The sequence below is a fragment of the Vitis vinifera genome, chromosome 2 (genome assembly GCF_030704535.1).
Source record: "Vitis vinifera cultivar Pinot Noir 40024 chromosome 2, ASM3070453v1".
NCBI lineage: Eukaryota > Viridiplantae > Streptophyta > Magnoliopsida > Vitales > Vitaceae > Vitis > Vitis vinifera.
In genome coordinates, this window is record NC_081806.1 from 6749367 (window position 1) to 6762805 (window position 13439).

General features: G+C 34.2%; 2 protein-coding genes across 2 annotated transcripts; one reads left to right on the forward strand and one right to left on the reverse strand.

Moving 5' to 3' along the window:
• Positions 1 to 737: 737 nt before the first annotated feature.
• Positions 738 to 4190, forward strand: LOC100254699 (cationic amino acid transporter 6, chloroplastic). The gene is made up of 5 exons (XM_059734043.1): positions 738 to 1143; positions 1282 to 1501; positions 1953 to 2283; positions 2400 to 2628; positions 3443 to 4190. Exons 1-5 carry the CDS (start codon positions 756 to 758, stop codon positions 3991 to 3993), a joined length of 1719 nt encoding a protein of 572 aa, XP_059590026.1. The 5' UTR covers positions 738 to 755; the 3' UTR covers positions 3994 to 4190.
• A 6977-nt stretch (positions 4191 to 11167) lies between these two features.
• Positions 11168 to 13005, reverse strand: LOC100259805 (uncharacterized). The gene has a single exon (XM_002269422.4). The coding sequence runs from the start codon at positions 12586 to 12588 to the stop codon at positions 11407 to 11409; it is 1182 nt and encodes a 393-aa protein (XP_002269458.1). The 5' UTR covers positions 12589 to 13005; the 3' UTR covers positions 11168 to 11406.
• Positions 13006 to 13439: the final 434 nt, after the last annotated feature.

Consider the following 13439-nt stretch of genomic DNA (forward strand, 5'->3'; position numbering starts at 1 on the left):
TAACTATTTCATTCTAAAGTGGACTTGGCAGTATTTGATCCCATTTGTTGTTAATGTAAAAAGTAACCCAATCTCACTAAAAAAACTTGTAAATTCAAGTGCTTTAAATACATGCCTTTACTTGAGTATTGATCCTTCTGGAATTGATTGTATAGTTGATGCTCTGACATGTGAAAAAGGAAATGACCTTGCAAAGATCTCAATTGGCTTTGCTCTGGAGGTTTGAGGTTTCCGGAAGAAGCAGGCATTACCACTGTATCAACTGCAACTATGGATGCTCCTCAGTTCAGGAATCAAGTCCAATTATTCTTGAGAGTTAAGGAAGAAATCTTTAGTTGCATGCTTTAACAAAGTGTGGGATGCTTGTCACATCTTTTCAAAGTTTTAGATGAGGAAATTCCAAAAGATTAGGTCAAAGTCCCTCTTTTCATAGTGATTCCTCTTACAAGTTTATTTCGAAATGGCTGGGGCTTTTTCTACCTTTTTTTGCATGCTTCTACAAGAGTGAATTAAACCCCTTTGGAGCCTTGGGGCACTAAAAAGCTGAGGGGTATGGAGGGGAGAATGGGGTATAACTGTCATTTTCTGGACATCCAAGGCCAACTGGGTACTTTCACAAAATCTAGGGGGCACCCACTTGGGTTCTCCATCAACCTTTAGGAAGAGAATCTAGAAATATATCCTCTCCCCAATGCATATTTAAAACACCACAACCTTCACATGGAAGCCAAAAACACTGAATTGAATCGCAAGTAATGGCAGCCATCCAAACTGCACTCAGTAGCATTTTCTTCTCCAAGTATCTCCATTCCCTCTCCCAAACACCTCACAGGCTTAGGAAGAGAATGTTAGCTACATGGACTTCAGACCAAGAGCTCAACCAAGTTAGGCTAAGGTCTGGTGCAGACATGAAGAGGAAACTTGGGTGGTATGATTTAGTAGCTCTTGGTGTAGGAGGAATGCTTGGTGTCGGAGTTTTTGTCACAACTGGCCCTGTAGCCCTTCACCACTCTGGCCCATCTGTCTTCATCTCCTACATCATCGCCGGGATATCAGCCCTTCTTTCTTCTATGTGTTACACAGAATTCTCTGTAGAGATTCCAGTTGCTGGAGGCGCCTTCAGTTACCTAAGGGTGACCTTTGGTATGAATCATCTATGCTATAGAACCCTTCCCTCCCCATTTTTCAATACTAACTGCATATCAGGCTTTCCTTATGTTTTGTGTACTCCTAATTTTTCCCTGATTTCTTCCTTAAGCTCTTTCAGTTGAAATTGTTCAGGGGAGTTCGTGGGTTATTTTGCTGGGGCAAACATACTAATGGAGTATGTCCTATCCAACGCTGCTGTTTCAAGAAGTTTCACAGAGTACCTGAGCTGTGCCTTTGGAGGGAATCTGAACTCATGGAGAGTTGAAGTCCATGGATTCACGAAGGGTTTCAATATGTTGGATTTTCCTGCTGTTGCTATTATTCTTCTTCTCACTCTTTGTCTTTGTTACAGGCATGATCTCTTTGTACCTTAATACTATTATTTTTTTCAAATCATTGTTATGCTGTTTCGCTGTTTTTATTGATCTTCGAGCAGAAGGCTTTTCTGCATCTAATGTTTTTGCTTTGACATGTGTGTAAGTGGCATTTGGCTTATTCATCCATTCTTTTTTTTATTTTATATATATTTGATTTGGATAGACGGTTTCAGATGTTGGATTGTGAGTGATTACAGTTATTCAATCTATATTTTATGATAGTTTTAAAATACCATTGTTGTCACTAGTGTTACTATTATCATGCTTGTTTTATTATTATTATTGTTTTTATCTTCGTAACCATCACTATTCCAATAATCCTATTGTGTTGAGATCATTTTTGGTTTATTGTTATTGAACTTTTGTGTAATGTTTGTCGTTTCAGTGGATTGAAAAAGTGATGGGTATTTCTTTTTGGGATTGCAGTACAAAGGAAAGCTCTATACTGAACTTTGTAATGACAATCTTTCATGTGGTTTTCTTCGGGTTTATTATAATTGCCGGTTTCTTGAAAGGGAGTGCCAAGAACTTGGTAAATCCAGATGGCCTAGCCCCTTTTGGTGTTAAAGGTGTACTTGATGGAGCAGCTCAAGTTTACTTTAGCTACATCGGTTATGACTCAGTCTCAACCATGGCGGAAGAGATAAGCAACCCTTCAAAGAGCCTTCCAGTGGGCATCATGGGATCTGTCTTCATTGTCTCTGGGCTTTATTGCCTCATGTCCTTTGCTCTTTGTATGATGCTTCCTTACAATCAGGTCAGAAATCTAAATTCAAAGATGTCTTGTGTTTAAGCCTAAGTTGTAGGCCAAGTACCGAGTTCTGTTAATTCAACTTCTAAATTAATGGAAAGTGTGATCCAAATGATGAATAGATACCAGAGAAAGCATCATTTGCGATAGCCTTCCAAAGGATGGGATGGAAATGGGCAAGCAATATTGTGGGGGCTGGTGCAAGCTTGGGAATAGTGGCTTCTCTCCTAGTTGCCATGCTAGGCCAAGCTCGATACCTTTGTGTCATCGGAAGGGCAAGGCTCGTGCCACTCTGGTTAGCCAAGGTGCATCCTTCAACAGGCACCCCATTGAATGCTACACTCTTCTTGGGTATGTTACTGATTAATTTTTGCTATTACCGCTCTTAGTCTTCATGAACGATAGCACTCCCTTGATATGGGATACTACACAGGAAAAAGGAATACCCTAAACTAATAAAGGAATCAATGAAGAAGTGAAAGAAGTAGAATTAACTAAAATTAGATTTGTGTTTCCCCTTGCAAAGATTCCCACTTTGGCTTTTGTTTTGGTTTCTGGGTGGGGATGGGAAGGATACTTCTGATCACAAGAAGGTAAAATAATGCTTTAATTATGATCCAACTTCTTCAATATGAATATATGTCCATCGTTTCTGCCATCAGATCTTGTCCAATATGGCGTTTTTTTATTTTCTTTCTTTTTTTCACATGTGGGAGAACAATACCATAGAAATGAATCACCCACTTTAACTCTTGAAAACTATCTTTTGAATGCCTAGCCAACTGAAGTCATTCTTAAATCATGGTGGGGGAAGCAACACCGTGAAAACGAAAACTTCTATTTGAATTTTTGAAACCATATCTTGATTGTCTAGCTAACTGATCTTGGGGTCTTGTAATTTTATGTCCTAGATTAACGACATATTAATGATCATGTGCCAAGACTTTTAGAGCTTAATCCCCATATGTATTTTCAAAGTCGGTGTTGGGGTACTGTAATGTTTCCAAAACTAAGCTTGTTGAACATGAGATCTTCATCAACTATTATCAGTAAAAGTGATTTCATTATTATGGATGGTAACTATAATAAAAATTTTTTCATTGAAGTTTGACATGAAGAATCACCCAGAAGAAATGATTTTGAATCTTTTCTCTTCTTAATCTAGGGGCTTTCACAGCATCAATTGCACTCTTTACAGAGTTGGAAATTGTAGTTGACATGGTCAACCTCTGCACATTACTGGTTTTCTACCTGGTGGCCAATGCTCTCATCTATCGGCGATATGTGATCACTGTTAACAACCCCCCCTTTCACACTCTCCTGTTCCTTTCCCTTCTCTCATGCAGCTCAATTGCCTTTTCCCTGTCATGGAAGCTCAAGCAATGGTGGGGTCTCCCATTATTTGGAGGGATCATGATCATCATCACTGCCTGCTTCCACTACTTTGCCCCTTACCCCAACCAGCCCAGTAAGTGGTCAGTGCCCTTCATGCCATGGCCGGCTGCAATGTCCATCTTCCTCAATGTCTTCCTCATGACTACACTAAAGAAGCTGTCACTCCAAAGATTTGGCGTATGGTCATGTTTGATAATCTTGTTCTATGTGCTATATGGTGTTCACTCAACCTACAGAGCAGAAGAGATGGGGATGGATGCTGGAGGTGTGAATCCAAACTCATCAGCACAACAAACCAAGCTAGATATCCAACTACTTTAATCAAAGGAAAGTTGTCTATGGTGTCTTTTCCTCTTATCCCTACTCTCTTTTTGAGCACCTGTCTTTTTGGTTTTTGGGGTTGCAAATGTACATTTCATGGAATTCCCATTAAGCAAAAAAGAAGGAATCCGCTCAATAGAGACGAGAATCTAGTGGGTGAAATAAAATCCCAATAATAAAAAAATGCAATTAATTAAGAGAGATCTTTTCTATACTTGACTTTGTTTGGTTGCACTTTCCCCCTTTTCTTCTGTCATGGTGATGGCACCATCATATAAATCATGAAGATATTAAGAACACTCTTCAATGAAGTGGTGGAGATGATTGAAGTCATTTTGGCCATTGCAAGTAATGATGGATACAATATTGAATCCCCCTCATCAAAGTATTATCCATTTCCTATTTCTTTTGTCATTACTAGCTCATCTGCTCATCAGACACAAAAATACAACACCTGTACCTAACATAAGATTTTCATATATGACATTGTTCCCTCATATTAAGAAGCCTGCATAAGAAATTTACTATGATTTTCAGTAGTTTTTTCCCCCTCAATGTGTACATGTGCTTAGGGACATGAAAATATTACCAAATTACATATAATTTCAGATCTTATTTCATTTTAACTAGCTTGACATATCAACACTAATTACCTAGCTACTACTGAGAAATGACTACTTGTAAATAACATCTCTATTTATGTAATAATTGAGTTGACTGCAAGTTAATTTCTCCTTGTTTTTTTCTTTGATTGGCTTCTAGTACTCTTTTACCTTGCATTACCAATTTATGAACATATTGTCCCGGATTTAGAACATTCCATGCACCCACATGGCATTTAGAGAACTCAAAACCTCTTTAGGTTTTACTAAATCAAGCTTACCTACATGCTAGCTAGACAATGTCTAAAGATATATCGCCAAAGCGGACAATGTCTAAAGATATATCGCCAAAGCGGACAATGTCTTTGTAGGGTGAAGCAAAATAGTGAGGAAGAAACATACTCATTAGCGTATGTATATTCAATAAGAAAGTTTTGTAAGTTTGGAAAATTTGCAAGATGATGCCTCAACCAAATGGTACCTGTTCTTACTTATGGGCACAAGGAAGTTTTATAAGCTTGGAAGCCTCTTTGGAGTATCAACGATGCTTATCTCTATATGCATAATTGTAGACAAAAAATAAATGAAATTGGTGGACTAAATTACCATTAAATTGGTTTTCAAAATTGTACTTTCATAATCGAACAAAATTTCAAAGACTACGAAATTAAGTTTTCAAATTAAAAGAAAATTAGAAATAGATCTTCTCTTATTGATAAATGTTTTTTTTTCTAAAAAAATTAAAAACAAATCTCCAATTTTAAAAAAGATAATATATATATATATATTATCTTATTGGCAAAAATGGAGAAAAGTTACTGACTTCATTTAAGGAGAGAGGTTGGGAAAATGACTCTACACAGAAAAAGGACTTTACAAAAAAAAAAGGGGATTTCACAAAAAATTCTGTCTTTACCTATATTTCCAAGTCTCTAAATCAATTATATTAAAGGAATGAGCTCAATCATTGATACGAGAGATTTGAAATTGCAGTACCTTCTACTTCTTTATAAATACAAGTGATAAGACTAAAGAGCGTCATAATAACATACCATAAAAGCCAACCCAACTAGTGATAGGAAAGGATGCATAATTTGATTCTTCCCCCCCCCTCAGGGCCATCTTTTCTTAGTTTATTTTATTTTGTCTTTTTATTAGCCTGAGACGAATGGATTGAATAGGGAGACAGATATTTAGAGAGAAATCATACTACTATGAAAACAAAAGCTACATGGCAAAACCCTTAGCTCAAATTTGATAATTAGGATAAGCACTTCCTAAAAAAAGTCAAATACCTAGTGGCAAACTTGAGCCTCGAAGCCAAGGTGGGGATTCCATTTTCAGATGGCAATCTAAGAGCCCAACGCCCATCTGAATTTTAAGACCCTGGATATGCTGATAACTTTATCTTTAAATGATCACAAACAATTATGCTAGTGGGTGAGATGGCTGGCCCATTCAAGACATATAGTTAGGATTGACCTAATCTGAAAGAACCCATACTGGTGTGATGATGATGATAATGGAAATCTCATCTTTAGCTAATTCATGAATGCTACTTCTGTTCACAAAAAGGTTCTGCTCTAGTGTGTTTTTTTTTTTCGCTTTTCTTCTCATTCTCTCTTACACCTGATTAATTTGTGCCAAAACTCAAAAGTATTAGGTATGAGAAAGATGGTGCTGCCTGCCTAGTGTGTTCCTGGCATTCATGGCCTTTGAATGACTGATGAAGGCCCACTAGGATAAGGGTTGTATCAGCATTTGCTTTTCCAATGATGAAAATATGAACAAGTTATTGAGTGGCAAGCATCGGACTAACCTGAGGATAAAGAAAAAGTATAAATGGTTTATGGTTTTGAGAGGGTGTAGGGCCAGAAAAAAGAGGCGACATGTAACGATTCATATAAAGATATCCCAACAATAATGAGAGAGGTAATTACTGATACCACCTCCTCCAAACACCGTAACTTATTTTTGTCATCCTTCTTCCTTTGCCCACTTAATAAGGTAGCCTTGGGTTTAGTCATGATGACTAGGGCAGACTTTTCTATGTTAAGAGCTTCCTTACACGACTAACTGATTACTCCTTCCTTCTAACATCGGCATAGACTTCCCTTAGTGAGGAAGTAGGTTCTTTTGCTAGGATTTGACCATCGCTATAATCTAGTTCTGCATTCAAACTTCCAAAAAATCAAACTGTCATTCCCTTTTTAGCACTAGTTGATGTACATTTTTCAGTCATGGTCTCGGAGGGTGTTTGTTTTTTTAATTTTTTATTAAAAGTAATTTAATTTTATAATTTTAACTCGTTTGTTTTTTTATTTTTTTATTATTTATTATAAATTTTTTGTTGAATTGAAAAATTCAAAATATTCAATTTTTTTTAAATAAAAAAAATAACATATTGATTTTTTCTTTATTTTTTAATACTTAATATAAATAAAATATTATAAAAATAAACGATTTAATACTTAACACTATTAAGCATTAAAATTCTATTTAAAATTAAGAAAAAAAACAACCACTACCTTAGTAAAGATATGGAGTTTTCGATCAAAGTAATCTTTTTTGTAAAAATAGTCTTGGATGTTGACTTATGTTCAAAATATTTATCAAAGTAATGTGTCTGTACCACACCAAATTCAACCGTCATTTTTTTGTTTTAAATTTAAAACTATAATTATTAATGATGGTTATAAAAATCATAATTACTAACAAATAGTTTTAAAAATCATAATTTGTGACTGTAGTTTTAAATTTAAAGCTAAAACTATAATTAGAAGCAATAATTTTATATATTAAAAAAAAAGCACATGAATGAACATGTGATAACAAAGATTATATCAATAAATATTTTGGAAGGAGATGTAATTTTATTTTCATCTTCAAAAAGACTATTTCGGCCTAGTTCTGTTTCTTGTCATGTATAGTCGGTTCGTGGCATTGTACATGGCAATCACTGTTATGCTCCTTTATTTGGTCTGATGAGCTCCACGCTTCATGCCATAAAGTGAAGCATCATTCCCAACATTAGAGTAGGTAAGTGTCATAGCTTCCATAAATCTCTAGCAGTAGTGAAAAATAAGTAGCTTTGACTAATATCTGGTTCTATGGAGTAATGAGCAATGGCATAATCATGGATCTGGTATCTTTCTTGGCCATCTAGCAACCCCACCTCCCCTTTACCCTTGATGAAAAGCTTCACGGGCTGAGACCATTGTCGGAAGTTTCGACTGTTTATCTCATGCATAGTAATATGAAGTAAAGGACTCTCAATCGGGCTAGACGATTGCCTTCTTGATCTCTTAGATTTTATAAATCTTTCTCCACATAAACTTCTGTTGAAGAAAAATTAGCTCTATGAAATTAAAATTTGATTAATTTAAGGAATAAGGTATGATTTGTTTGACAAGGAAATTAACTTGAGCTTCGGTTTAATTTAGATTTTGGTGTGTTTTGGGCTTGGGTTGGACTTTGGGGCCATCTCAAATTACAATTTGATATGATGGAGTTACTATTAAGTGACAATTTTTTATTTTGCCACATATATTATTTTATTATATGCTTTATGACATGTGGTAATATTTCTATTTGGCCATAACTTAAATTAATTATGAATATTTAATTTTTTTTATTGGTTAATAATTAAATCAATTTGAGTACATGATGAGCCGTAAAAGACTAAATTTTATATTCTATATGGTTACCTCAAACATTTGGATGGATTGGGAGGGAACACATCACTGAAGGTTGGTCACCTTAGCCCATACCCCTAAAGTGCTATGATAGCTTGGGTAAAATTGGAATTAAATTTGATTGATTCAAAGAGAAAGAAATAATTTTACAACTAGATACGAGTGTTACAGGTAAAGAAAACTACAACAGTATACAATTGAAACCAATAAGGAAAATCAATGCTAAGAGATGATAAGATGAACAAAATCTAACTAGGATGAGAGTAAAAGATATTTGAATTTATTAGAAAAAAACAAAAATAGAAATTAAATATAAAATCATTAAAAAATTTATCAATATTTTTAAATTTATTGACCGATATTTTTTTGGATATATTTATAAAATCGAAGTATCGATATATTTGTAATTATCGATATTTTTGTAAAATTGTATGGTATTAATTGAAAGGATGGTTGAAACCAAATAACTTATTAAATAGTCTACCTAGAGAGTAACACAACCCATATAAAATACCTATAAAACAAAGGAACACATCCAATGAGTTTTGTTGAATATGGGCTCCATTTGCATAGAAAAAGTAGTTAAATCATGAACTTAGAACAAAGGACTTTTATGGACATTTTTTTTATGGAATTAATTCATCAAATTTATGACTTAAAAAAGAGTTAGATATAAAAGTTAGGAAAATGCGAGTCTCTTTGACATGTGTGATTAAAAAATAATGGGAGTTAAATCTCATATAGTTATTCGCTATTTTTACTTTTTAAAAATTAAGTAAAATATAAAATAATTTTTAAAGAATAATTACGTCCATTTGATTGTGTTTTTTAATGTTTGTTTTTTAAAAACTATTTTTAAGTTAAAAATAAAAGCAAAAACAATTTTTTTAATTTTTTTTAAATAAGGGTGTTTAGTAATTATTTTTAAAAATAAAAAGCAAAAATAATTGTTTTTAAAAATTATTTTTCTATTGATTTTTAAAAACATTGTAAATATAATATTTGTAAGATCTCAGACGCTACCAACTCTAAAAACAATTGTTGTTACGAAAGACGCATACCCTACCGTTATAGTGCATTCACCCAAGCGCCCACGACGAATACAAGGGGAATTGATGGACGCGATTAAGGCCAACAATATTAATTTAATTTAATTAAGTCTTAATAAAAATAAAATTAGTTTTGTAATTACAAATAAATTGAAAAATAAATTGTTTTTAGTAAAACATGCATAAAAATATTATAATAAAATCATAAATTATATATATATTTTTATAAAAAAACTATTTTAATATATATTAAAAAATGGATATTACCACTTGGGAAAAGCATAATTGATTTTTTTTATACTCAAAATGAATAATAATAATAATAATAGTGATAATAATAATAATAATAATTTAGAAATAATAATTGTTAATTATATTTTATTTAAAATAAATAATATATAAAGTTGACCAAACATATAAATCAACTAAATTTTTCATTACACTTATGCATTTATTATTTAATTATTAACACAATATTCTAGATTAATATGTAATTAATTAAATCAATTTTTTTAATTTCAAATTATTTTAAAAAAAGTTTCCTCATTAATCAATTCATTACAAAGTGTTGCCTAATTTGAAGTTCATTTCTCCAATGACAAAATTTATAAAAATATAATTATGTGTAAAAAAATAATAAAATCATTATGAACCAATTTTTATTTATAAATATCTAACATTAATAGGTTAATTATTTAGGTTTCATTTGATTTAAAATTTATTTGTCCAATGAAGAAATTAGAAAAATATGATTTTATGTATAAAAGAAATAATAGAGTTATTTTATACTAATTTTTGTTTATAAATTTTTAATATTAATTAGATTACTATTTGGGTTTGAAGTAATATTTAAAAATTATTAAATTTATTAATAAATTTAACATAATAAGCCTTTACTTGATTTGGAGTTCATTTGTATAACCAAAAAAACTTACATAAAGAAGAAACTAGTCATGATGTTTAAAATGAATTTTGGTTTCTACAATTTTAATGTTAACGACTTCCATAATTTTCTAATACTAATCAAAATCAAACGTCTAGACTGGATCGAGAAAAGAGAAGAGGAATAATATTATGTTCAATTTTATTTTCTTTTTATGATTTTAATGTTTTTTATGTTTTTATTTTACTTTCTAAAAACTAATAAAAGCAACTTCTACTTATTTAATTTTATTTGCTTTATATATACATATATATATATATATATATAATTCCTTTATATTTTCATTTTGTTTTTAAAACTTGATAAAAACAATTTTTAAAAATTATTTTCTATATCACTTTATTTTTAAAACTTGAGACAAAAAAAAACGTCAACCAAGTAATCTAATAATATATTTTTTTAAATAGTTTTCTGCTTTCAAAAATAAAAATTATTTTTTAATCACACAACCAAATATGCTTTATATTTTGACTTCAAAAAAAAAATCCAAAAAACAATCCCAATCATTCAAGAATCTGTCGGCTCTATCTAATGCACATTTGGGAAAAATGAATGAAAGTCTCGTCTAGCCTTTCCTTGGCTCTGCCAGCACAAATCGAGGACATACAAGATGTGGTAACAACCGTTTGACCTCAGCGGATAAGCCTACAGTTGTGGTATAAGGCAGAGACAAGATCCATCCTGAGAAACGGTTGGTGTTGGCCCGTTTATGTCAAAAATGGGTTGAATGGCATATGATGATAACACATGAAAAACCCTACTTATGGAATTTCCAAACTCAGTTTCAGATTACAGAGGTTTAATGCCTCAATTCCATATCCCAGTAAACACATCATTTCGAATTCACAAAGCAGATTAGCATCATTTGAAGGTCAGCTTAAGGGATAAAAGAGAAAAAAAGAAGAAGATTCATTTCATATACCAAATCAAGTCACATAGTCTACTCAGATGAGTCAGAACAAGGGAGGAAGTGAAAATTCACAGAAACTTACATGATCTCAAAACCTGCTAGCCCATATCTCTCTGTGAGGATCATAGAAATCTTGTTTTCTTGGAACTTGAATTTTCCACAGAACTTCATTGACACCAGAAATAAGAAGTCCCACTCTTGCATGTCCTAGGCATCAGAACTCAGAAGGCACCATCTTCGCCTTCTTTTTCTTCTTCTCCAAAAACCCCTTCATAAAAGTATCAACAATCTGTTGCTGAGACTCCAGCAACATCTCACTGCGCTTCATCTCCATCTCCATTCGCATTTTTTCAATCTCCCTAGCCATATCCATCTTCATCTTCTCCATCTTCACAAACCCTTCTCCCAACAACCTAATTGATGAGACCATCTCTGAAATTGGATCTGTCTCTCTCTTAATCCCTCTAACCCCACTCTCCTTCCCAAAACCTAATCTTAATGACCCAGAACGGCCATTCAAAACCCTAGAATCAAGCTTAGGATTTGAATTACTATGAGCATAATTTCGACCCCTTGGGTTTTTCATCCAAAACCCATCTCCATTAATATCATCACTAAGATTTGAATTGGAATTTCCATCTATCATGCCATAATTCTTTGACCTAATACCTGAAAGTATCATATCTTCAACACCTTGCATTTTGAGGCGGAACCTTCTTCCTGCATCCATCCTATCATCATCATAGTGGTTGAAATCAAGTTCTGCTTTCACATTCCCATCACCGTTACTATAAACTTTCGATTTGAGTACCAAAGATTCTAAATTCCTACCAACCGGTGCTTTCACAAGAAATCCACCTCCAGCATCAGAAACAAGATTAATGTTAGAATACCCATTAATCTTGCCACAATTATTTGCTCTAGGCCCTGGAGGCACTAAACTCCCATCACCAACGGATTTCAAGCCACACCCTTCTTCTTGGTCAAAGCCAGGATTAGGGCTACTTTTCAAATGAAATTTGTTACCATCGAAATCAAAATTAGGGTTCGGATCATCTGAAGTCTGACTCTGGTTGGATCCATGTTCCATAGAATCCATGTTGGCGAAGAAGACCCAAGAAGAGCAAAATCCTCCAGGGTACGCGACGCACCTCTGCTTCTCGGCGCGGTAGCGCTGGCGAAGCTTCTCGATCTTGTGGCGGCACTGGACAGAGGTTTTGGAGGGCGCCGCAAGGTGGCAGCGAAGGGAGACCGCGGCAGAAACGGCGTCCCAGTCGGCGGCACGGAGGTTGCCGCGGCGGAGAGAGTACCATTTTTCACGGTAGGCGTCGATGAGGGCTACGGTTTCGTCGTGGGTCCAGCAGGGCGCCGGAAACTTGCGAGCAGGAGCGGACATGGGGTTGGGGACGTAGAATAAGGAAGCGCAGGATAGCAAAGTGGTGGTGGTGGTGGTGGTGGAGGAGAGAGACAAGAAGAGGTGGAGGTGGAGATGGAAATGGAGATGGAGATGGAGGTGGTTGGCATGATGGGTGGAGATGGGAGTGGAGGAAGGTGTGAAGAAAAGGGGATTGGAGGAAGGGAGGATGAGTGGGTGGAATGGTGCTAGCGTGCGCTGCTTAGCCTGCGCATCACCCCCACCACCTTCCCAACCACTCCGCCACCTTACCCGCCCACACCGTACGGCCGCTGAGTGAGTGGATTTACACCCCCGACGCTCCTGAAAGTGATGTTATTCACCTCCTTCTCTACTCCTTCCCTTCGCCCTTTCGTTTCGGCCCATTACTCAACTGGGTCTGTCCTATCGTATGGTCCTCAGTCAAACCGTCATCCACCTCCACTCTTTTTATTTTTATTTTTTATAAAAACAAAATAAAATTCGTGTTTTGCTTTTTTAATCAAAATTTAATATTGTTGTTGTATAAAATATTATTTAAATCCTCATTGTTTAGGTTTTTAAGTTTTATTTTTAAAAAAATAAATGGAATATGTTAGACACAAAAAAACTCATTGACACAATTCTAACTTGGTGTGAAGTCGTATTTCGATACATTCCTACTCGATGACGCAACACGTTTTTTATTATTTTGATGAAAACATTGATTTTTAAAAAAATACTCGAAATCGTCATTTTATGAACTTCGCATTTTTGCTCGATGCGTTCTCATTCGATGACGCAACTCAAATTTTATTATTTTGGTGAAAACATTGATTTTTAGAAAAAGACTTGGAGTCACCACTTATTTTTAT

What these genes read in the sequence shown, in the direction of transcription:
- LOC100254699 (XM_059734043.1), top strand. Translation starts at nt 756, where the DNA reads ATGGCAGCCATCCAAACTGCACTCAGTAGCATTTTCTTCTCCAAGTAT. An exon ending in TTACCTAAGGGTGACCTTTG is followed by an intron (nt 1,144 to 1,281) that starts GTATGAATCATC and finishes GAAATTGTTCAG; the next exon opens with GGGAGTTCGTGGGTTATTTT. An exon ending in TGATGCTTCCTTACAATCAG is followed by an intron (nt 2,284 to 2,399) that starts GTCAGAAATCTA and finishes AATGATGAATAG; the next exon opens with ATACCAGAGAAAGCATCATT.
- LOC100259805 (XM_002269422.4), bottom strand. Translation starts at nt 12,588, where the DNA reads ATGTCCGCTCCTGCTCGCAAGTTTCCGGCGCCCTGCTGGACCCACGAC.